The sequence below is a fragment of the Chiloscyllium plagiosum genome, unplaced genomic scaffold (genome assembly GCF_037043375.1).
Source record: "Chiloscyllium plagiosum isolate Xiang-an unplaced genomic scaffold, Cpla_swu_hap1 HiC_scaffold_4, whole genome shotgun sequence".
Classification (NCBI taxonomy): Eukaryota; Metazoa; Chordata; class Chondrichthyes; order Orectolobiformes; family Hemiscylliidae; genus Chiloscyllium; species Chiloscyllium plagiosum.
In genome coordinates this window covers 17,852,467-17,876,117 of record NW_028270142.1, presented here as the reverse complement: position 1 = coordinate 17,876,117, position 23,651 = coordinate 17,852,467, and the positions used below count along the sequence as shown (strand labels likewise).

The window sequence follows — 23,651 nt, the reverse complement described above, 5'->3', positions numbered from 1 at the left end:
TTTTTTCAATCACATTCCAGGCTTTTCTGTATTACAGCATTACTGCAATTGTCTGCAACTTGATCCCCTTGAGCTGACACATAGACCGTTCCTGGATCAGCCGCTTAAGAAATATATTCTAATTCATTGTTTTTCAGTGACCTCCCAATTCCATCTGCTCACTCCTCGAAACTGCTCATACCCACTTACATCTATTAGCTTTCATCTGCACAACTTTGCTGTTCCTCCTATTTTCGCAACATCTGTGAACCTGGATATACAATTCACTGATCGGGACATCAGAACAGGAGAAGGTCACTTAACCTGTTAAGCCTGTTCCACCATTCAGTTAAATCATAGTTGATCATTGACCTCAATGTAACTTTCCTGCATGACCTCTGTATCCCCCGATGTTGTTAGTTGTCAGAAATCTTATCAATGTCTGTCTTGTACATGGTCAATTATTGAGCTTCTGGGGTAGAGATTTCCAAAGAAATTCTTCCTTATCTCAGTCTTACCAAAGAACCCCTTATTCTGAGATTGGGTCTTCTGGCTCTAGAGTTACCAGACAGGGCAAATATCTCATCCATACCCACCTTTAATACATCATAGTAACATTTTCTAAGTTCAATGAGATCAACTCTCATTCTTTGAAACTCGACAGAATACAGATCTAGATCCTCCACTTTGTCTAAAACAATCCTGACATTCCGCTGATTAATCTGGTGAGCCTCCATTACACTAATGACTTGGCTGATTATTAATGAACCCCATTTACTAGATTTTTCCAGACAACAAACCCTAAACCCAAATCTGCCCCAGGTCCTGCCAACAAATAACAAGGGCAGCACAGTGGCTCAGTGGTTAGCAGTGTTGCCTCATGTCACCAGGGATCCAGGTTCAATTCCAGCCTTTGGTGACTGTCTGTGTGGAGTTTGCACGTTCTCCTTGGGTCTGTGTGGGTTTACTTCCACAATCCAAAGATATGCAGGTTAGGTGAATTGGCCATGCTAAATTGCCAATAGTGTTCAGGGATGTGTAGGTTAGGTGCATTAGTCGGGGTAAATATCGGGAAATGGGTCTGGGTGGGTTACTCTTTGGAGGGTCGGTGTGGACTTGTTGGGCTGAAGGGTCTGTTTCCACACTGTAGGGATTCTAATTCTTAAATACCATCAGATTAGCAAGAATAAAAACACATAGATTTGCAGGTAAACTAGATCAAGAATGTTGAAGAAGAAAAAAATGCTATAGCTTGGTAAACAGAAGGCAGACATGTGTATTTGCAGCAGCTGTCCTTCAGTGTGTATACATATGCAATTCCCTGTAAAGTGCACAGAATGAAAATAAGGTGAGGAATTTAACATGGCTGACAGAGTTTTACATCACAGAAGGAGACCTACTGCCCATTGTATGTGTGCCAGCCATCACATATCCATCTAGTCCAGAGATATTTTCAAGCACTTCGCCTCTAGCCTTGTATGCTTTAGCCTTTCAAGTGTTTGATGCTCTGATGGTTCATGCCCCTGCCGCCTTTTTGGTAAATGTGTTCCAGATACCCAACATCTTCTGGATGAAAGTAATTATTCCTTAATAATTATGTCTCCAACTTAGTGACTACTGTTGTGGAGGAAATATAGAGAACTAACAGGAGATGCAGAGAGTTCTTCAAGAAGTAGGTCTTTTATTTGCAAACAAAAAACCGTGACACTGAGAAAGCAGATTCTCGAATGCCCATGGACCTCAGGATCTGTGGATTTTTATATTTTTTTTATCATGCTTCTGTTAGCTTATCAGCATGTCCAACTATATTAATCAAAGTAACTCACTCTAGCTACACAATAAACCAGTGATGTTAGTTCCCATTATCTCTTTAGTTGCACATTCTACTTAATGTTATTCTAATGTCATGGTTAGATATTATTGCTAACTCTGCTACAGTGATCTTCCATTCCTGACTAACCTGTCATGATAGATATTTAGCTATTCCATCTGATACAATAGTCTCCTGTCTCAAGCTGACATACTAACTATTAATTAGATATTTTAATGTCATGTCCCAAATATTTATTGTCCCAATCCTGTCATAATAACAATTAACAGAGAAACGTGGTTTATTATTTGTGTTATCTCATCTCGCCATAGTGACCTTTCAGCTTTAACCTTACTCTGCTAATTGGTGTAAGAATGTTCCACTATGGTTATGCCATCCTGCCTTCCACAGAACACAGGTTGCCAGTGGTCTTCATGCTTTAACCCTTCCCATGCTTTCATGTTCTTTATTTTCCATATTCTCCCCCTTTGAGACCTACTGGTCCCACCCAGAGAAAGAAGACAATAAGTTCAACCTCTCTTTTGCCCAATACAAACAATATAAGTCCTAAATAATTTTCAAAGTCTAAGACTTAAAGGTTCTTCTTCCATTCCTGTGGTCCCTTGGGCCAAAACCCTGTCCTCCAATAACTAGAACAGGAAAAAAGACCCCAGATCCCTCACCATCTAGAACCCGTGCGTTTTTCAGAAGTATCATCGAAGTCCCCACGTAGACATATTCCTTGCACCATGGTGGTTGTTAGATCATACTAATAGAGTGGTGGGGTTCCATCAGAGGACTAAGCAATTCCTGGGGTAGCTGAAATGACCACAAGTTGCCGTGTATTGATGCGAACTAAAAAGGACTTAATAAAAGGTAAAGCACAACAAAAGATGAAGGCAACAACAAGCAAAACCGCACCTACAATAAGACCAATCTTAGCAAACCATGCTCCCCAAGACCCTAATATATTATTCAACCAATCAAAAGCCTGATGTCCAAACCCTGCATTGTTTTTTAGCTCCTGTCTTAGATTCTTTAGTTTGCTTTATTAAAAAATCCCCCAGGCTAGTGTTGTTAAGTATAATGATACAGCAACGCTCCCCAAACATCACACAAACCATGCCTTTTTCTGCCAGTATCCAATCTAAGGCCTGTCTGTTTTGCCATGCCATTTTAGTAGTAGTATCCAATTGTTCTCCCAAGGCCACAAGGCATCATCAGTATAATTGACAACTCTGCTGGTTGTAATAAAAGTAATCCATTCAACATCCTTGCTAACCCCTATCACAGGGATTAGAGCTTCCTAGCCCATGGCAATCTCATTGCGGGCCTTAAACTCATTAGGAGTACCTCTTGGCTGTCCTATGCGATCAATCCGAATTATCGGATCAGGGACATTCCATCGCTTAGTTCAGCGCATAGCTGACTGTGACATCGCATCAAACTGTGCGTGTGGCGATATAACTACCTCATGTAGGAGCATTACACGGGCACAGCTGCCACTCCAGTCAGCGGGCAGCATCGGGCACAACCCTCCTTTCTTACCACACAGCCACAACGTGTCTGCCAGTGGGACGCGTTGAGAATTTAAAACAGCCCCAAAGTGGTGTCCACCTCGTGTTCAATTGTATTCCCACAAAGACCCTTAAAATAGTCGACTGGCGTGGAGCCATTTCACTGAAAGCATTCAAAACTCAACCCTTCCCATTTCCTGAAAGCAGCCAAGGGGAATGTGTAATTAGTCTGACTGGTGGACCACGGGATGCTATAGCCACACCACCGTTGGAGTTGCTGCCTGCCCACAACATCCTGCTGATAGAACGTACAGGCCTGAAGTAGGAGGCACCAAAACGGGCAATGGGATTGCTTGTAAATTGATGAATCATCCAGGTTAAGAGGTCGGCTAGAGTGTTGCAAATGCCATTGAATACAGGTGGTCAAGTTATAAGGCATATGGACAACATAGTATGAGGGGGTTGCCTTAGTAGACAAGAAACAGTCTTGTCCAGACATCATTACAGCTGTATAATTTGCCCATTGATACCAGTGATTGTCACGGGCGCGTACCCATGTTAGGGCAGCAAGGACCGCACTTCTAATACGTCTTTGCCTCCCAGCCTGAACGACCCTAGAATTACCAGTACAGGTCTGCCAAGTTAATGGTCTCCAAATCTGAATATGCAGGCCTGGCATCAGAGAGGGAAGTATCATGGGCATCCCCCATGTCTTCCCCATCCCCACTGCCAGGAGAACTATGCTCCACATCTCCATCACAATCATTTCTAGAATGATCAGTATCCCAAAGAACTTCACCTGTACCTTGTGTGGAACCCTGCTGAGGGGTACTGGCCTCCTGTGTGCCCTGCCTGTCTCCAAGTTCCTCGGTCTCAGCTCCACTTATCTCAGTGTTAGAGTTAGTTTGTGCTGGTGGGAGAACTTTAGTACAATGATTAAGGTGGTACCATATGTGCCATCCTTCCACTTGGATGGCGGTAGGTGATGCCTTAGTCACTACGAAAGGTCCCTCTCTCCTCAGCTCATTACAGCATCTTCGAAAAACCTGCACATACACCCAATCCCCGCCTTTGATAGGTCCTTCCTCGTTAACAGGTGGCAGTTCCCTTTGTGTTTCCTACGGGTGGATAGTCTCATGTATCATAGTTAGCTGCTGCATATATTGCTTAAGTTCCAAGCTTAACCGCTCCAGGCTAGGCCCTTCATATGGGCCTTTCCACCTGGCACTGGTGTAGGTCTACCTGTGAGCATCTCATGCGGTGTTAGATTGGTCATGCGATTAGTCTGCATGCGATAACTCATTAGCGCCAATGCCAGCGCATCAACCCAATCAAGGTTTGTGCTTGTGCAGATCTTGTTTAATTTGGCTTTCAATGTCCCATTCATCCTTTCCACTATACCCTGTGACTTGGGATGATACGCGCACCCAAACCTCTGTTTGATTCTCACAGACTGCAGCACCAACTTAACTACTTTCTGAATGAAGGCAGACCCATTCTCTAAGCTGATCTCCGATGGTATACCAAACCTTAGGATAAATTCATTCATCAGAGATTTCATTACTGTCCCAGCTCCTGGTTTCAACCTTATTTCCACTGTGCTAACTGATTTTACTCTCCCCAGATCTGTATCATGCTGTGACCATAAAGTGGCTGGTAATGCATCCAATCGCTTATTACCATATTGATCACCTTCCCCCACTGTCACTGGCATGCTCCGCTGACTTCCTTCGGATTCCCTGTCAGGTTGCAGCATGCTAAGATTTTAATATAGCTGCCACCCCCAGATTCCCAAACCTCTGTCGTGAGCATATGCCATTCCCTGACTGTTTCTACATGCCTGGCCATACGTCCTAAGTCTTTAGATTGATATCCCTTATTTACCAGTGAGGTTACATGTGTTGCGGCGCCTGGTACTCTGTACCACTTTTCCAGGAATGCATTTCTCTCTATTTGCAGGATCACTCCATGCTTCCCTAATACTATTGGTTCGCTTCTCAAATGTTGTGGAGCAGTGACTTCCTGCTGCCACTGCCTCTCTAACACCTCATCCTGAGACTCATCAAATATCACTGGACAGTGCAGCTCAGACTTAGGTGGTCTTGCTTTAGTCAACATCGTCAACACTTCTGCTTCCCACATCCCCAAATGTCTTGAATATCACTTGCTATATCCTCTATCCAATAAACATTAACATCTTTAACTTCTTGCATCACTAATTGTGTATTGGACTTTTCTATGACCAAGCCCTGCTGTATGCACTCCAATCTTACCTCTAATTGTAGTAAAGCATCCCCACCTAACAAGTTAATTGGCAAATCTTTAGACACTAATATTGGTAGAGCTATCTCCCTACCTTCCATTTCTAATCTTACTGGAGCTGTAAATCGGGTTAACTGTGATTTCCCTGAGATCCCTACAGTTTTAACACATGTACTTGACATGGGAAGGTGAAAGGCATACCACGGCTCTACACAAGTGTATGTGTGCAGTCCTCACTTTCTCCTATGTAGCTCCAGTATCTATCATCACCGGTGTGTGCCGTCCTTCTATATTAACTTGTATTACTGGTTCTTGATCAGCCTCCCATGCTACTACAGGGTAGTGCCCCTTCCCACCCAGGTTCTCAGGGCATCCCTAACATATCCCACATGGGTTAACAGGTCCTGCTGAGCCTGTAGGTGTCTGGGCAGTGGCCACTGGGGATTCCCGCTGTTCAGGCTGCTGTAGGGCAGACAGGGCCCGGTCCAATAAGGGCAATTCCTCCTAAAGTGGCCTGGATGATGGCATCCCCAGCATATCATTTCTGGCCTCCCTTGAGCCTGATTATTTATCATGTACCTTAGTCCCCCATTCCTATGTCCCTGTCCTTGGGGACCCCAGTTCTGTTTCGGCTGCCCTGGATACGTCACCTGCAGGAAAGCTTCTCTCAAAACCTCCGTTGCTGGCATGGGACTTTCTGGCCCCCGTCTGGCTACCTGATAGGACCCCCCCCACCTTGCACCAGAACTTGGCTCACGCCAGTGTTGATTGCTGTGTCGGTTCTTACTGGCAACACCTTTTTAGCCTTCTCTTTTTCTTTCTTTTTAAGCTCTTCGAGCTGCATTTGCGCCAGCTTCCTTTCACCTCCTGCTGCTGTTAACACAGTTTGTCTTTGTCGTTTTGAAACCTTTCAACTGCATGAGCTACATGATCTCTAAATTCCTGGTGGCTCATTGATTATGTTAGACCCACCACCTCCTCCAGCCTTGACCTGACTTGGGAGGGCATTGCCTCAATGATGGAATTTCGGAACATTGTGGTCAGCAACTGATTAGTCTCTATGTCTTGCTCTGTTTCCAACCTCCACGTCTTTAACTGTTTCTCCAAGTAGGCAGCCGGGTTTTCATTTTCTCCCACTGGATCCCCTCATAACAGTCTCTTAAGACCTGCCATACATTCTGCCTCACCTGATCAAACCCGACCCCATCAATCATTGGACTGTCTGCCGCATTTTTCAAATGGGCTCGGACCATTATTTCCTTTAACTTTGGGAGCGCTACCAACCTCACCAGCAGTGCCTTCAAGTCTCCTATAGCCAGCAATTGCCCTGTGGTTTCATCTTCAAAAGCCCTTATCCACTTTCCTGCTCCCTCATGGGCAGCGCATTCTTCAGCCCTTCCAGATCCTGAGTTCCCCAAGGAATGTATTGTGGGTTTCTCCCCTCTTTTATAAGGAGCGTTAGCATCCTTCCCTGTTGGCCCTTTTTCCCTTTATTGACACTACTTTGGAATAAGTCCCCCTCGGGCTCTGAGGAATTTCTAATTCTTCCCATTCTTTAGGTACAGGGCCTTTTTCTTTCCTTGTCTTTCATCGTCCTTTTCTGCTTGCTTTGCGTCACTTTCACTGCTTTTCTCTTCAGCCCTTCTTTCGTATCGCAATGAGTATTCCTCAATTGCTTTTTGTTTCCTTAGCCCATGCAGCACACTAAGCTCATGTTTCAGCTCTTCTTGCTCTTGTTGTGTAGCTTCTAGTTGCTCCTGCCTGTCCCTTTTCTCTCTTTCTCTACTTTCTCTCAGTTCATTTTTGTCTTCCGCACTTCTATCCCATTCTAACTGTCTCTCTATTTCTACTGTTCCCTTTATTACTGGACACTGCTTCAATGCCTATTCATTCGAGTAGGGAGGAGGTCTATTCAACTCCTCCACATCTGGGTATAGAGGGGGTGGGGTGCTGATTCCTGCTTTTCTGTTTCCCATTACTGCTCAGCTTGTTCTTTGCAGCTTTCCTGGTCACCACAGGTGCCTGACAAGCTACCTTCAGTTCCTCACCCTCTTTCCTGAAAAGTTTCAATATTTCCATCTCCTGATCCCTCTTTTGGTTTCTATTTTTAGATTTATCTTTCAGCTTATAGTTCTTAATTAGTCCTTCCATTTCATTGCACATATGTATATCAAAGGTACCTTCTTTTGGCCGTTTAGTCAATAAATCCTTAGTTCTTTTTTCCCATTTCTCAGAAATTTTTACAATATCATTTCTTGCCAATGGAAATTTCTTACTCAGTATCTCAACTGCAGTCCCTTTATCCATCCTACGATATATTTCAGACAAACTAATGTCTTATCTTTGCTCTCGTAAATCACTTCCTCATACCATTCAAGTCCAGTAGTGCTTTGTTCAATAGTATAAGCAATTCCCAACTTTATAACTTGCAATTGTCCCTTATCAATCTATTAATTTCCAAACGTCCTCAATTGCAGCTAGTTAATACAAACAACCTATTCTCATTCATTCAGCTTAAACCAAACTAACACTGCACCTTCAAAATGCACCAATTATTAACGATTTCTTAAGAAATTTCTCTCTCAAAAAAAACTATCTTAAATTCTTACAGTGCAAAATAAAATCAAAATACCCCTGGATCTCGAGCTCCAGGGAAACAAAACACAAACATTTAACCACCATCAAACAATTGTGCATACAAATCAGATCACAATGATCAAACTATAAACTCTCTCTCTCTCTCACACACACATAGACACACACACACACACACAGAAATGTTCTGCAAGCTGCAGCTGCTCGCGCGCTCTCTCTCACACACACACACACAAGAACTCGGCCATAAATCAATCTCTCTCAGCCAGAGCCTTACTTAAACAGACCCTTTGTTCATTTCCAAAAATCCTATTATCCTACAGGCCTTATTTAAAACATTTAACAGTCTAGTAACACTATGACTATTCTCTGCTATTTTACTTTTAATCATCCACTACCAATTTGCTGGCGTTCTAAACAGGTCTATCAGCGCTTTCAGTAAAACAATTTCCCCTTATTTATTCTGCCCTATCTATCTATAGGGTCTTACAAAACAATTTTCCCTTCTTTATTCTGTCCTATCTATCTATAGGTATATTTCTGCCCTATCTATCTATAGGGTCTTATATTTCTGCCCTATCTATTTATAGGGTCTTATATTACTACCCTATCTATAGGGTCTTACATACACCACGTGGAAGTTTTGCTACTTTTTAATCTTACTCACCCCTTACCCCACTGCGCAATTTTCTTGACCAATTCTCCACGTCTCCTTCAGCAGCAATTTACCCCTCGCCTTTGGATCTTGGATCGGAGAGACCCTCCGGCAGGTTCCCGCACCATTGAGTCCCCAAGGACCACTTGAAGCCAACAAAATATAGTCCGAATTCACAGCAAAAATGCTAACCTTTTTTCGTTGGGTACCCTTATTCTGACAGTCTCGGGAGTGCCCCTGGTGGACCAAGAAGCGCTCTGTTACTGCCGCCCTCTGCCCAGGTGGGTCTCTGCATGACCCTGCTCGCAGCGCCAGATTTGTTGTGGAGAAAATATAGAGAACCACCAGGAGACGCAGAGAGTTCTTCAAGAAGTAGGTCTTTTATTTGCAAACAAAAAACCGTGACACTGAGAAAGCAGATTCTCGAATGCCCATGGACCTCAGGATCTGTGGATTTTTATATTTTTTTATCATGTTTCTGTTAGCTTATCAGCATGTCCAACTATATTAATCAAAGTACCTCACTCTAGCTACACAATAAACCAGTGATGTTAGTTCCCATTATCTCTTTAGTTGCACATTCTACTTAATGTCATTCTAGTGTCACGGTTAGATATTTATTGCTAACTCTGCTACAGTGATCATCCATTCCTGACTAACCTGTCATGATAGATATTTAGCTATTCCATCTATTACAATAGTCTCCTGTCTCAAGCTGACATACTAACTATTAATTAGATATTTTAATGTCATGTCCCAAATATTTATTGTCCCAATCCTGTCATAATAACACTTAACAGAGAAACGTGGTTTATTATTTGTGTTATCTCATCTTGCCATAGTGACCTTTCAATCTTAACCTTATTCTGCTAATTGGTGTAAAAATGTTCCACTATGGTTATGCCATCCTGCCTTCCACAGAACACAGGCTGCCAGTGGTCTTCATGCTTTAACCCTTCCCATGCTTTCATGTTCTTTATTTTCCATACTACTGTCTCATGGGAAAGGTTCCTTCTAATCTATGTCACTCACAATTTCGGATATCTCACTTGGGATCCCCCCCTCAGTCTTCTCGGCTCTAAGGAAAATAATCACAGTCTCTCTGCATAGCTGAAACACTCCAGAGCAGATAACATCCTGGTTAATCTTCTCTTGAAAGTAATCACATCCTTTCTTAGTGTGGCGACCAGAATCGCACATAATGCTTCAATTGTAGCCTAACTAAAGCCCTTGTGTAGTTCCATTCTAACCCATCTGCTCTTAAGACCATAAAATGTAAGAATCATGAAGGGTACGGATATGGTTTAAAGGCATGTGTCTTTTCCCTATAATGGGGGATTTCAAGAGTAGGGGGAATTTTTAAAGGTGAGAGGAGTGATTTAAAAAAGTCATGAGGGGTAATTTTTTTACACAGAGGGTGGATCGCATGTGCAAGGAATTTCCTGAGGAAGTCGTGGATGCGGGCACAGTTAAAAAGTTTAAAAGACATTTCGATAACTATATGAATGGGAAATGTTTGGAGAGCTGTGGGCCAGGAGCAAGAAGGTGGGACTAGTTTAGTTTGGGATTATGTTCAGCGTGGACTGGTTGGATCGAAGGATCTGTTTCCATGTTGTATGACTATGACTCTATAACAGAAGTAGGCCATTTTAGCCCATTGACTCTGCTCCTGCATTCAGTGAGACTATGGTTGATCTGCTAATCCTCATCTATACTTTCTTGACTTATCTCCAGAACCCTTTATTCGCTTAATGATTAAAATTTTGTCTATCTCAGCCTTGACCTTACTGAGCAAAAAGGAGAAAGTGAGGACTGCAGATGCTGGAGATCAGAGCTGAAAATGTGTTGCTGGAAAAGCACAGCAGGTCAGGCAGCATCCAGGGAACAGGAGAATCGACGTTTCAGGCATAAGCCCTTCTTCAGGTCCTGAAGAAGGGCTTATGCCCGAAACGTCGATTCTCCTGTTCCCTGGATGCTGCCTGACCTGCTGCGCTTTTCCAGCAACACATTTTCAGCTTTACTGAGCAACACAGCCTCGAATGCTCTCTGTGATGAACAATTGCATAGATCCACAGTTCCCTGAGACAAAAAGAACTTGTTACTCATTTCGGTTTTAATGGGTAACCTCTTATTCTGAGATTATACCCTCTGGTTTTAGCCTCTCCCCCCAGGGGAAGCAATGTTTCTAACAATTTTTTCATGTTTCAGTGAGGTCTCCTCCCATCCTTCTAAACTTCAAGCTCAATTTACCCAACTTTTTCATACACCAAAGTCCCTCCCTTCTACAAACAACCTAGTTAACCTTGTCTGGATTATATCTAATGCAAGTTTATCTTTCCTTAGAATGTCACGATCAAAACACTTCACAGTAAATTGGGTGTGGTTTCACTAGTACCTTATATAGGTTAGCATGCCCTTACTATTTTTATACTTTATTGCCTTTGAAATAAAGGCCTTTTCTAATATCTAATGAACCCAGGTATTAGTTTTTTTTTGTAATTCATGCATTAGAAATCTAATTCCCTCTGTGCTGCAACTTTCTACAGTCTCTCTCCATTTAAATAATATTCAGCTTGTCTGAGATTAGAGAGGGAGAGAATTCCAGAGATTAGGGCCTGTAGGCAGCTGAATACAGCCACAAAAGTCCCAGCAATTAAAATCCAAGTCATACTCAAGAGACAGTAATTAAAAAAGCACAGATTGTTATAGGGCCGGAGATGGGAAAGGCCAGATTCTAGAAGAAGCCAGGTAGTGGCAGGATTTTAAAACAAGGTTGAAAGAATTTCAAAATTGAGACATTGCTTATGGGAAGGCACTGTAGGTTAGCAAGCTCAGATATGATTTATGAATCTTTGCGAGTTAGCATCAAGCAGTAGAACTTTGGATGGCTTTAAGGGTAAAGCATGGGAGCAGGCTAATAATTTACAAGGGGCAAGTGTAAAGGCAATAAAGATATGAATAGTAGGCGGGAGTGGAGATTGGCAGTGTTAATGAGATGAAAATAAACAACACAAATAGGTGTTTGAAAGCTCATCTTGGGGTCAGATAGCACACCAAAGTTGCTTACAATCTTGTTCAGTCTAAACATTATTGTTGCTGAGAGGAGCAGAATCAACATTGGGGAAATGGAGCTTGTGGTTAGGCCCAAAGACAATTTTTCCAATATTTACCTGGAAGTCTTTTCTGTTCACCCAGTATATGTGTCATATAAGCAGTCTAAAAGTGTAGTGACAACAGAGTGACTAAGAGGCCTGAGTATATCAGAGTGCATTTGGAAACCAGTGCTCTGTTTTTCGTTTCCCTTTGGTAACATTAATATGTAGATGAGAAATAGAAGAGGTCCAATAGTAGATACTTGAGGAACACTAGAATTAAATGCTAAATACATTGCTGATATTTCAAAATGACAATTAAATACAAAATATTAAAAGTGCATTTGACAATTTTAAGTTTAAGTAAATAGTGATTTATGTATAATTAGTATCCACTTTGGCAAGAAGGAAGTGCTATTTACTTTGATTTACTTGGCAAGCTTTCTTTATAACAAAATAAAGTGGACACATATCGATGCAGTGCATGCACTTTATTCCTGATTGTTGTACATTATCTCACATTTTAATTAATGACAGCAGAATAACATTTACATTAATCAAAACATTGCAAGAAATGAAAATACTTTTTTAAAGTTTGTTTTGAAATATATTTTTCATGCCCCCATTACAATTAAATACATTTGCTTTGAAATTGGCTTGGTTTGAAAACAGTTAAATGGTGGAATGCTAATATGACTCAGTTGAAGCTTACAAATTAAACATGATCTCTATTCACCAAAATGTTTGCAAGAGTAAAACTATGTACAGTACATAACACCGTGGCGGCACGGTGGCCCAGTGGTTAGCACTGCTGCCTCGCAGCGCCAGAGACCCGGGTTCAATTCCCGCCTCAGGCGACTGACTGTGTGGAGTTTGCACATTCTCCCCGTGTCTGCGTGGGTTTCCTCCGGGTGCTCCGGTTTCCTCCCACAGTCCAAAGATGTGCAGGTTAGGTTGGCCATGTTAAATTGTCCGTAGTGTTAGGTAAGGGGTAAATGTAGGGGTATGGGTGGTTTGCGCTTCGGCGGGTCGGTGTGGACTTTCCACACTGTAAAGTAATCTAATCTAAATAAAACATTAAAATCACTGAAAATGTTGTTTTAGGAAATGGGTGGAAATACTTTTAACATAGTAATGTTTCTGTTACACTGTCTCAGTTAAAACATTAACTTATTAGACAGCTTTCATCTGATTCCTGGCTTCTGATTTTCAATTTATAGAAGATTTCGCAATTCTCACTTCAGCTTAAATCTCATTAGAATTAATTCTAATCTCTTATAAGGTACTTTACAACAAGAATCAAATACATCACATTATTAGGACAAACCTGATCCTACAAATTACAAATACATACATTAATACTTCAGTTTACTTCAAATAATGCATTAACATAAAGCACAAATATTGAAAAAAAAACTCTTTTGAGATGTGTGTACCATTTCAGGAGAAATGTATATTTTACTGCAAATTAACACTGAATATTATCTAAAAACATGTTTGAATAAGTTTATTCCAATAATTAGTTTTTGCATAAAAGTGCGAGGTGTTAGGGAGACCACTCAACAAACTGAAAGAGTTAATGAGCAATGGATGCAATTTGCAATATCTCAAGAATGATAGAATTTCCAAGGTGCAAAAGATAGAAATCTGACACTTATTAAATCCAAATGCTGTATGGGTTTTCCTGCATTTCTCTGTTTTGCATTGTATAGTGTTTTTGGGATATGAAATGAGTGAAATAAAACCAAAGATGGAATACAACTGCCCCAATATTATTCTACATTTCATCTCAACAGAACTGGCTTGGGGCAGCTGTCATTGGAGTCAAACCCTCATTAAATAGTAATATTCTATTATATTAAAATTCTAGATGTAGACATTTTTAAATAGCTAAATTGCCCACAATTAGCTCTTAAACTGTTCAACATTAATAGGTGACTGGCTAATAAGCATTCCCAAAGACTGCTGTACATTCATAACAGTCATACATGGAATCATATGCCAACATTTCTGTACAGTTGTGCATTTGAACATTTTGTATCTTCATTGCAATTGTGTTTCTTAGGGTTTTCTGAAGTGCTTTGATTAGGCTTGAATTTTCTTTTGTCTTACATTTTCAACTATAGGTTGACTTCTCAGCACCAACATTACATGGTGTCAATATTTGAGGAGAAAGTGAGGTCTGCAGATGCTGGAGATCAGAGGTGAAAATGTGTTGCAGGAAAAGCACAGCAGGTCAGGCAGCATCCAGGGAACAGGAGAATCGACGTTTCGGGCATAAGCCCTTCTTCAGGAAGAAGGGCTTATGCCCGAAATGTCGATTCTCCTGTTCCCTGGATGCTGCCTGACCTGCTGTGCTTTTCCAGCAACACATTTTCAGCGGTGTCAATATTTGGTCTACTAGATTCTGTTTTCCAAAGGTTACCTTCTAAAGACTCTTATTACTCTTAATCTTTGTGTTTTCTCTAATTCCTTCAACTTAGCACAGTGGCTCAGCAGTTAGCACTGCTGCCTCACAGTGCCAGGGACCTGGGTTCAATTCCACTCTTGGGTGACTGTCTGGGTGGAGTTTGCACATTCTCACCATGTCTATGTGTTTCCTCTGGGTGCTCTGGTTTCCTCCCACAGTCCAAAGATATGCAGTTTAGGTGGATTGGCCATGCTAAATTGTCCAGGGGAGTGCAGGCTAGATGGGTTAACCATAGGAATTGCAGGGATAAGGTAATGTGGTGGGCTTGGGTGGGATGCTCTTTAGAGGGTCAGTGTGGATTTAATGGGCCAAATAGCCTGCTTCCACACTGCAGGGATTCTAGGAACTCTGGCTCCATTGCCTTTGCACCTACAGTGTTCATAATGAAAACAAAGTGAGGTTAACTCCATGTAAATAATTTTTCACTTCGGTTGCATTCATACCTAATATTTATTTGGTCACACAGCCTTTTCAGTTTTCTGAGGGAAATAACCATAAATCAGTAGGATTGATCACAAAGAATCCATTGTTTTGTTATATCTAAATCAGTTATTTTCAACATATATATTTGTATGCGTGAATATAAGATATTAGGTTGCAAGTTGTAGAATCATCTTTAAATTAGGAACAGCACAAAATGAGGCAGCCCAGTATCCAGGATATAAAGTTTCATTGTTCACTCTGAAGGGTTCTGTGCAAAATGGGCTTAGTTTAATAATTGAGAGCTAAGCTCACACTCAGCACAGAATGGAAAGGCTAGAAATGGTAAATATCAGTGATAGTTGTGACGGCTTTTTCTCAAGCTAAGGCAGGCTTTTTCCCGTATTTTACTTTTTGCAATACCTGTTCTGGTGACTTAAATTACAATTGAGGAACAAGTGCCTACATGTCCAGTAAGAATATTATATAACTTAAATATTACTTAAAACATAAAACTGCTTGCTGGCCAAAGAATTCTAGGTTATAGAAACAAGGGTCTTTCACTTGTTTCAATTACAGCATAGTTTTCCATTGATTACCTCGTTTCCTGTTCTCTTCCCCCCCCCCGCCCCCCCACCCCAAACCCTTTAATATTTCTCTTTTCTCAAGTAATCTTCTGGTCCCTTATATAAAATGAATTGAATTCAATTTCCAGCTATTGTGGTGGAATCGTACCCAATGTCTTCAGAATGCTGGCCTCTGAATTATTAGTCTAGGTACATTACCATTGTGCCATCACTGTCCCCTTTGGCTTTAATAATGCTTATAAAGCAGAGCCCAAAACAACAGGTATAGTGTTGCACAACCTCAGCATTATTTTTATACTTTGTACCTCTATATATGAAACTAAGGATTCCATGTTCTTGTTTCGGTGCATCTTGTTACACTGTGACTATTAATGACCTGTATACCTTGTTCACTTATTCGCTTTAAATTCTTCATATAACAAGTTGATTGGCAGTAAATCAGTCTATTGGACTGACCTTCCATGTTCTGCAATTACAATTTGCGTCACTCTGCCAATTAATGGAAGGCAGAATTCTGCTCATATAAATATTAAAAGAATTATACTGTTATATATAAATGCCCATTTTTGCACTCAGGGAGCTGATGCTGCTCCCGCAAACTTGGAAATCTACACTTCGCATTGTAAATGAAATCGGAGTAAGCTTAACCTATGCTTACAGTCAGATGAGAAAGATAAATCCAGGAATCCCAAAGTATTTAGCTGGTACTCTAACAGGAAAAACATGGAGTAAGATGAGATGCCCATTAAGTGAAGAGCGTAGGGGTATTTCAGATGATTGGTACTGAAGATGAACAGCAATTATCTAAAAGCACATTTTAAAATAAAGGTGAGATGGTTTCAGGAAAACTGTGCTGGACACTAAATCGGTTTAGAAGAGAAAACACACAGGCCTAACTTCTATAAATCGCAACCAAGCTTAAGAATGAGATTGCAAGATACTTGCATGTAGGAAATAATATATTCCTCTAGGTTATACCAATGATTACCAAAACTAATTCATTATGTAATTAATTACTATAGTGTCTAATATTTCAGGAATAGCAAGCTGATATGTGAACATGGTTGAGAGTGTGGTGCTAGAAAAGCACAGTAGGTCAGGCAGGATGATTTCTGATGAAGGACTTATGCCCGAAATGTTGATTCTCCTGCTCCTTGCATGCTACTGTACTTTTCCAGCACTACACTCTCGACTGATCTCCAGCATCTGCAGTCCTCACTCCCTCCTGATATGTGATCATAGTTTCTACAGAATTTTAAAACATCACCTTATTTATTTGTTCTGAAATTACATTGTGTAACATACATAGCACTAAGTAATAACATAAATTGGATTTGGTGTGCAGCATCTCATGTGATTGAATTTAAAAATGTTCCTAATGACTATTACAGTGCAAGTTTGAGGCATATACACACAACTAAAACTCAATACACACTTCAAACAATTCCTGTTTTTTTTCAATGTCACTTCCATTTTGAGACTGAAAGGAATCCAGAGTCTTCAAAGGATTAATTAAAGCTAGTCTTCACATCCTCTAAACAATACAAATTTATGCTCCAACTGCTGAAGTGTTTTTGTTATATTTTGGATTAGAAAATTATTACAGTTAATCTAAATTTTAGAGCGAAAACAAATTTAGGCACAAATAGCAGTCTGAAGAAAATGTTAAGACTTAAGGAATATCACGGACCTAAACAGTTTTTAAAAAAGGTGCCCTAATTTTGTTTTTCCCCTAAGTATCTATGTTCTCAAATCAAATATTTCACTTATCCTTTACCCAGATGGATATGTAAACATGTTCATTCTAAAGATGCCTTCGGTGCAACTTTGATGACAGACTCCATATTTTTGTATGTAAGCCTGATTATTTCATTCCAAGACAATCAATATGCAACTAATTAAAAATTAACAAGATGTGCCAAAATACTAAACAGCAGAATGGACATTTTTTTTCTGGAGGTTAATCAGTTTGAAACATATGTTAAAATCAGTAGAAGTATGTGACAATTAATTTGCCTTAGCTTATATTTATGACAAAAGAAACACTTCACCAGAAAATGAGTTAAAAGCAATATATTTTGGATGGAAAGTAGAAAATATAGTTGACAAACTAACAACTCTATTGGCATTCTACTTTGGATCTTTATTAATATGCACCCACACATACTCAAGCAAATTAGATAGCAAAGGCACTGATCTGTGTGTGAGATATTTGCATACAGTGCCTGTTTAAGGTTGATCCATTTTAGGTTATTTTGCTTAAAATCATTAATAAAGTTGACAACATGTTTGTTTATTGGCGAATTTCAGTTTAAAGTTGTATGACAGACTTTGAGTGGTCTGACTGCACTCAAAACATTTCCCCTATGTTTCTGCTGTTGCACTTGGTTTCCCTGGCTTTCTGTGGTCCTCGGACTTTCTTGACTTTACCCATCCCCTAACGCCACCTTGGCTCCTATTCCTGCCCTCTGCTTTTCCCTTTTGTCAGTGTCCACTTTCACCTGTTTGCTATGTCCTCGGCTCCACCTAGTGGCAGAGGTTAGTCAAATGTCTGCCACTAGATGGAGCCTGGTCAATTAAAACTTCTTCAGGAGAGTTTAGCTTTAACATGGATTCCAACGGGAAACGAGGTACACTTAAATTCCATTCATTTAAGTTGTGATTTTCAGTAATGCAACCACAAATTTAAATGAAGGCTTCCTTTTTACAAATAAACTGGAGTGCGAGATATCCAATTTCTGCAGATGGGGTGGAGACACTGAGAATCAGCACTCCTGCACCTCTTGGCCAAAATACGTGCAGTAAAGTCACTTCTCCCTGAACATTTCTTCATCTCCATCTCACATTTTGGGCGTATACTAGATTCCAACTACCCTGACACCGGAAGATCTGGATTATTAAAGCTGCCTTGCGCTTTTGACAGCGTCTGCCCACCTCACTGAAATATTAAAATTGCTAATATGTCTCCTGGGATGCTTCAGATTTTAAAATTTCAATATGAGTTAAACGTAACCCACCTCTTTCTAAGTTACACCTAGTTTTGAATATTAAACACATCTTTTAACGTAAGAACTTTGTTTATAGTCAGATGTCTTACCAGTAAATGATGAAATAACTGACAAAGCAGTATGATAGGAATTTAAAACCCAATCTCATATTGATTCACATTTTTCAAAACATGCTAGTGTACAACTTACAGTGAGAAACAACAATGTTAATTAACAGATAATAACATTAGCAGTTTACAATTGCTTTCAAATATAATCAACATTTAGTATTTGCATATTGGAGCCTTTATTTTCTACTTACAAACATGAAACTGCAAAGATACTTTTGAGTAAATAGCTTTATCATCTTTCAATTTCTGCCTCTGCTTTAGAGACATCAAGATTACTCCATGTGAAACCAACATACAAACTTAAAACTCTTTCCTCGGCACTTTTTAAAAGGATGTTTACATTTTTAAAATGAAGGAGGGAATGTTCTAAAACAGTATTACTTCATTGTGCTATTTCCAACAACTGTCAGCAATTACTGTGTAACATAAAAACCTAAAGAACTGCGGATGCTGTAAATCAGAAACAAAGTCAGAAGTTGCTGGAAAAGCACAACAGATCTGGCAGCACCTGTGAACAGAAATCAGAGTTAATGTTTTGGGTCCAGTGACCCTTCCTCAGAACTGCAATTACTATGTGTCGTATTAGTGATATTTTTACATACTTTCATATTAATGATCAAAAGAACTTTATTTCTACACCAATTCCCACAAACTTCAAAGATGATCCAGTACTTTTCTGATGCAGTCATTTTATAAGAAACTATGGGAAATAGCCAGATGCCCAAAGTGGCAATGAGATAAATAACCAAATAAGAGATTTTTCCCCAAATATTAGTTTGGCTGGGAGATAGCTATTCAGCAGGATATCAGCAGAACTTCCCTGTGCTTTTTCAAATAGAGTTGAGATCTTTTAACTTCACCTGAGAAGGGAGATTGGTCTTTGATATACCAGTCTAGATCTTCCAGTATCAGGATAGTTGGAAATTAGTTCACCCTAAAAACGTCCGCTTACATGTCTTATGCATCGCACCTCTGACAGTGGAACACTTCTTGGATTTGATGGGCTGAATGGCCTACTTCTGCTTCGCCATCTTATGGTTTTAAGGACCGCATTGACTTGCCAATGCAGATTACAAACTCAAATCCTCAACTTTTGTGTTCAGAGGTGAGTGCTACCAAATCTGGTACTTTAATAAATGTAAAAGTATCAACTAGCCCTCCCTTTTGAGCAACACAGATGATTTTAGTGTATTAAATTTAAACATTTTAACATTAATATTGGATTCATTTTTCTCATTAGAAACAAATTATTCACATGAAACACCCTTGATACATGAAAAACACATCTTCATTGGTACTATAGACCATTGACAATAACTCAGCAGCTTCAAATAAAATGGCAAGACAGAAGAATTGTAATTCAACAGCATCACACTGGTTTATGCCAATTTATAAGCAGTATGTAGCCTGTACATGTGGTGTAGGTTTGTCTTTGGAGATGAGGTGAGCTTTCAATTGTCACAATTGTCTTGAATTGTCACAATAATCTGTCAATAAGTAGTTTCATTAACAGTATAACTGCTTATTTCTTTAATTATTTCAGATTATTCAAAACAGTCAGTAGTTGAAATAAACATTTTATCATTTTGTAGTGTTTCAGCCTAACAGCTATATACCATTACCAACATAATATGTTTTATACTGAAAACATCCACAAACACTTCAAACTCTGGTTATTTTGTATTTGCATAATCTGCTGTTTTTAAAATCATTTTGTACAGTAATGTGACTCGTCGGTTTAAATAGATAAATGAGGTAAAGCTTTAACTTGATTTTACACATAACTGCTGAGCAAGCTCACAACTCTTATCCAACTCTTTTGAGCTGTTATGTTCAGCATATCACATGTTTAGCTTTAATTGTTTTATTATTCAACCCAGAATGTTTCCATTCGGTTTGCCCAATTTATAATGTATTTGATGAGTGGCAGGTTTGTTATTATATTTGGATGACAACTCAACACTGAGCCACAAGTAAAAGCAAGGGTCAGTTTTCTTCCTTCCCACCCCAACTAAATTGTTTAATTTCTTCATTTAACTATTATTATGCAGATTATTCGACACAAAATATGTTGAATGTTCTTTTACCTGACTAGAGAAACCTTCTCTAGAAAACACAGTGAACACCCATTGACTACATGCTATCCTTCTCCCACCTTAAGATTCATGGTGAAGGCACCAGTCTGACCGCAATTCTAGTGCAGTCAAGTGAAAAGAAATTCAAGAGCTCTGCTATAATCTGATTGCCATTTGTAAACAACACAGAAATTAAGGATTCATATCCAAATCAGTGATTCTTACTATTTCACATTTTCTACTTTGCACAGCACAGAATTCAGAGATTAACGTACTTTGCCATTACACGATACATTTATGTAAATGTTCACAACAGTTGCTTAAACCTGGTAGTGTATCATTGAGCAGTGCAAAGCTTAGGAGTGATGAGCTTTGAAAATTGCATCAGCATGTTTTCCTGGAATGTAATTATTCTGCATGATCAAAGGGTCATCCTTCTCACTCCACATTCGCAACAGAACTTTGCGCACTCGATAGGATACTTGGTTCCACATTCATGACAAAATCTTGGCAATTGCTGTCCAGCTGAACTTCGAACACTGGCTTTCATGATTCCATCATTGAAACTTAGGGAATTATCCCTGGTGTCTGAACTAGGTTTCACATTATTCCTGTAAAAGAGAAGTTTGACTTAAGTTAATGAAATGGGAAGGATTTAAGCTTCAACAAGTAGCAAGATTTCAAAACTTGAAAATAGCCAAGTGCTAATCTGAAATAAAAATAATAAATGCTGTAAATATGGAGCAGGTCAGAGGCATCTGGAGAGAGAAACACTTTGGGCCCAAATGTTAGATCAGTGCTGGGACCGTTGTAACTGGCACTGATTTAAAAAAAATGCTTACTGTGTGGAGATCCATCTTTTCTGATCGACCCATGTAGAAGAACTCTGTCAGCTCAGGAATCCACAAAGACGGCAGCAAATAGAATCAGTGAAGATGGGATTACCCACTTCCATTGGTCTGGCTGCCATAAGTTTAATTGTCCAGTAGTAATGGGGACACTGGGTGTCACGTGGGTGAGTGGATTGAAGGCATAATTAGGTATGATGGGGTCAGGGTTGTCAGGATAGGTTGTAAATGGGGATGGATAGTTGGATGGTAGGGGATAGTTGGATGGTAGGGGCTAGTCGAGTCAGGTGGGGAGTCAGTGCGAGTGACTGGGGGTGAGTTTTGGTGTTACCCAGGCATTAGACTAGGATTTGTCAAACATTTCCTGAGGAACTATCCAAAGTTGGATCGTTCTGTATCATCTGTCCTTCGTGGAGAAATTTGCAAAGAAAAACATCTTTGACTACAAGTCCGTCAAGAAGTGGCCAGCACATAGCATCCTCAAGACACTGCGGGACAAGGAGAGGGTAGATTCTGTTGGGTTATTCCCTGAGTAGACTGTCAAAGTCACCTGGTAGAACGGCTCATCACCAGAACTTTCCAAAAGCACGATGACATAGTTTGGCTGGTAATGATAAGGGCACTACCTGTGAGGTCTTTCATGTATGCCTGGACTCTGTGCCACTTCACATTGCTCTTGAAGTGGCTGCGGGGGAGTAGAGATTCTTACACATCTCCTTCAGGCATGTGCTTTTCCAAATCTGGAGACAGATGCAGTGGTTTTTGTTGAGGCTTGTCCTGAGCAGCTCCTTGATGCAGGACTCTGTGCTCTACTGGCTGTTCCCCGGGATGCATACTGAGATACACATTGACTGAGCCTGGTGGATCATCAACTCGGTGAAAGATGCTCTTGGTCAGCCTGAAACTTGATGGCCTTCCCGACCAAGGAGCTGACCTCAACCGGGTGTTGCAGACTGACACATTCCAAGATCCAGGACTACACACTGAGGGCTAAAGCACTAAAGCTTGTGGCAGCTGTCTGCAAGGAGCAATAGGGAAGGATCACTGTCTGCCAAAGTTAAATAGGGATCTGTTCAGTTATCGGACCTTCTGGTGCCTCAAATGCATGTAAACATTGCTTTCCACAAGAACGAAATTCCTGGGTTTTTGTTTGTTTTCAATATGCAAAGATTGCATAGAATTGAAGTGCTCTAGTGACTATGTATGTGAAGATTTTTTATGAATATAGTTTGAATTTAAAAGAAAACTACCTGAAGTTCGAACACTTCTCAAAGTTAGAGTTTTTTTTTAAGAAGGTCCCAGGGACTGCGGGATTATCCATCACAAGTTCAAGTCAACATGTTAGACTTTGTATGGGGTTCTGATGGAAATCTTGAGTCATATATCTGGTGACCCAGAGATTGAAAGATCTAGGCCTTCACTTTAAAACTGTTTCTCTCCATGCTGTCTAGCCTGTCGAGTATTTACAGTATCTTCTGTTCTTATTTCAGATGCTTCTGAATTAATATATTTATATTTCAAAAATTTGCATCCTTATCTTTCACAAGCATAAACACTTTCCAACATCGGGCAATTTCACTGGTAGTAGATGAAACTTTATTTGTATTTTTTTAAAATTCACTCATGGGCATTTATTGCCCATTCCTAATTGCCCTTGATGCCTTTAACATAATAAACTCAACGGACACTTCACAGGAAAATGATTGACACACAGCCACATAATATGTTAAAGTAAATGAGAAAGGCCTTGTCAAAGAGATAGATTTAATGCAGCTTCATACAGAGGGAAGGGAACTCCAGAACCTAGGGCCCAGGCAAGTGACAGAATAGCCACAAGGTTGGCATTAGAGGAATACATATCTTGTCGGGGCTGCGGAGTGGAGACACTCAGAATAGGGAAAGGGTTAGGCTATGGAGAAATTTAAAACACATGAGAATTTAAAATTTGAAGTGCTGCATAATGCAAGCAAGCACAGGTGATAGGACACAGACACAGAGTTTTGTATCATCTGAAGTTTAAAGAGAGAGTAGAACATGACAGGCCAGCCAGAATTGCAGTGGAATTGTTAAGTCCAGAGAGTTATGAAGAGTTTCAGCATTAGGTGAATTTAGGCAAGTTATGAATTGAATGATGCTGTTTGGATGGAAGTAGTTGATCTTATTTGTGGTGTGGTTGTGGTTAGAAACCATTTTATAAATGCCATTAAAATGTTCTCCTTTATC

General features: G+C 40.1%; 1 protein-coding gene across 1 annotated transcript in view; it reads right to left on the bottom strand.

Moving 5' to 3' along the window:
* Nucleotides 1-18,521: 18,521 nt before the first annotated feature.
* zc2hc1a (zinc finger, C2HC-type containing 1A) overlaps nucleotides 18,522-23,651 on the bottom strand; it is a 51,850-nt gene continuing 46,720 nt past the window's right edge. The window contains exon 9 of the mRNA XM_043689113.2: nucleotides 18,522-21,191. Coding sequence (XP_043545048.1) covers nucleotides 21,002-21,191 — 190 coding nt within the window. The 3' untranslated portion in view covers nucleotides 18,522-21,001. The remainder of the gene's footprint in view (nucleotides 21,192-23,651) is intronic.